This window comes from Octodon degus, unplaced genomic scaffold (genome assembly GCF_000260255.1).
Source record: "Octodon degus isolate 3935 unplaced genomic scaffold, OctDeg1.0 scaffold00056, whole genome shotgun sequence".
NCBI lineage: Eukaryota > Metazoa > Chordata > Mammalia > Rodentia > Octodontidae > Octodon > Octodon degus.
This window is the reverse complement of record NW_004524632.1, coordinates 8,703,088-8,705,213: the sequence shown is the minus strand read 5'-3', so window position 1 is coordinate 8,705,213 and position 2,126 is coordinate 8,703,088. Positions and strand designations below refer to the sequence as shown.

At 47.8% G+C, this 2,126-nt stretch overlaps 1 protein-coding gene across 4 annotated transcripts in view; it reads left to right on the top strand.

The window, feature by feature from the left end:
• The first annotated feature begins 1,009 nt into the window (after positions 1–1,009).
• The window catches only part of Med1 (mediator complex subunit 1), a 38,284-nt gene continuing 37,167 nt past the window's right edge, over positions 1,010–2,126 (top strand). For 2 of the 4 annotated variants that reach the window (XM_023718080.1, XM_023718079.1), the window contains exon 1: positions 1,038–1,250. Coding sequence is in view for 2 of the 4 variants with exons in the window: in XM_004633700.2 (XP_004633757.1) it covers positions 1,226–1,250 (25 nt within the window). In the remaining 2 variants the exon portion in view is untranslated. Of the gene's footprint in view, positions 1,251–2,126 lie in introns of all 4 variants that reach the window. The other 2 variants (XM_004633700.2, XM_023718081.1) reach the window with 2 other exon arrangements.

Here is a 2,126-nt window from a genome sequence, read left to right as displayed (position 1 = left end):
TGTGGAGCCAGAGATTGAACTCAGGCCCTTGCGCGCTTATTCAACTGAGCTATCTCCCCAATCCCTCAATATGTCTATAATATTAAAAAATTAGAACGTGGTAATTAAGTGTATCAGGCTGTCTTCAAAGGTCACGTTATGAAGCACCAGCATCATTTTTTTTTTTTTTCTTTTTGCGATACCGGGGATCAAACTGTGGACCTTGCACTTGCCACACAGGAACTTATGCCACTGGGCTATATCCCCAACCCCAGCACCAATATCTTTTTGTGTGTGTGTGTGTTTGTAAATCTGAGGTCCATTTTTTTTTTCTTAACTTTGGGGCACAATGCCACACTTCACAGCGTATTTTCTGCATCGTCCCTCCCGCCTCCCCCAGCGCCTCCCTGCGTGTCGCCTCTGCGGCCCGTCCCGTAAACCGAGGTTGTGCTGTCGTAGGGGCGGATCCCGGGGAGGGGTCGGCCCCGCACGGCCCCGCCGTACCCCGCGGACCCCTACACCCGCCTCAGCCACGCGCACACCCGCCATGCCCTTCACCCGGCAGCCTCTCACCAGTATCTTTCTAATGACATAATTATTTCAGTAAAAGAAACAAAAAATTTATTATTTCAGGTAGCATATCAGGGGAAATTCTTATTATCGTGACTTTACATCATCATCATCATCATCATCATCATCATCATCATCATCATCATCATCATCATCACTAGCGGTGCTGGGGAAACGAACTCAAGGCCTTGCACATACTTAACCTAAGCACGCATTCTACCATGGAAGGACACCACTAGACACGATGTACTTCCCTAAATGAAAACGCCTGTTTTCTCAGAGGAGTGAACTCTGCCTGCTAGGAAGTTCAATATTGAGACCGCGAAGCCTGTCATAACCAGAGCGCAATAAACACTGGGTGGGAAGAAATCTCGCGGGAGAAACGCAATAACCAATTCTCGCGAGAGTTTTCAGTTGCCCTCTTTTTCTCTTTCTCTCTCGCATGATCACGGTAAACCTCGCGATATTTGGGAAGTTCCGTTGGGGAAGATGGCGGCGGCCGCGAGCACCTTTCTCTTCTTGCCGCCTGGGACTTCAGACTGAGCCTTCCCGGGAAGAGTGGGGACTGCGGGAGCCCTGCGTCCCGGGAGCTTGAGCCACCCTGGTTCCCCTCTTAGGGGTGGGAAAAGGCTTGTCCTCTTGTGGCGTTCCCGGGCCCTCACCACCGTCAGTTAGGATGAAGGCTCAGGGGGAAACCGAGGGTGAGTGACTGAACGGGGAAGGAGGAGGCGGGACACAACTAGGGGAGCCAATCTGGGAGAGGGGGTGGGGGCCGACGCCCCCGGGGGCCACATTCCAGAGGACACAGAGCCTTAAGAGTTGGTCTGTGTGCTTTAGTCTTTTCCTACCTTGCTAACGATGCAGCCCCGACTTTGGTTGGCGATGGTAGATACCAACTTCTTCGAAGGTTTTCTGCAGAATGGGGCCAGTCAGTCAGGCTTCGGGACACTTTTAGCCCAAAGTGGTGGGAGACTAGGCAGACGAAGCCAAAACTTGGTTATACTTTGTTCTGGAAGAGATGTTTGAATAAAGGTATAAAACCAGTAACACAGAACGAAGTGTACAGATCGTGGGAGTGTTTCCACGTGAGTGGAATGAATAGATTTTGAGAATTAAAAGCTAGCATTTCCCTATAACGTAGTGCTCATTACTCAGCTACTGTGTGTATCTTTTTTTTTTTTTTGTGGTACCGGGCATTGAACTTGGAACCCTGTGCTTGACAGGAAAGCGCTTATTCTACTGAGCTACCTCCCCAGCCCCTGTGTGTCTTAAAGGTGCTCATAATTTCATTTTTTTCTGCAGCCGAACTAACTCAGGAATGCTGAAAAATAACTTTCAGAGGCATTTTACTCTGATTCTTCAAATTTCCACGTTCCCATTTACACAGTTCCTTAGCGTTTTGAGCATACTTACGTTATAGCTCAGTTTATTGTTGTTTACTAATGTTCTCTAGTTTGTTGTGAGCGTTGTACATCCAGAATCCTGCCTTATGTCTGTAAAATCTCTAGCACGTAATAGTTGTGGGAAAAAAAGTTTAGTTTTAGCATCAGTGTGTAGATTTTTTTTTTTTTTTTTTT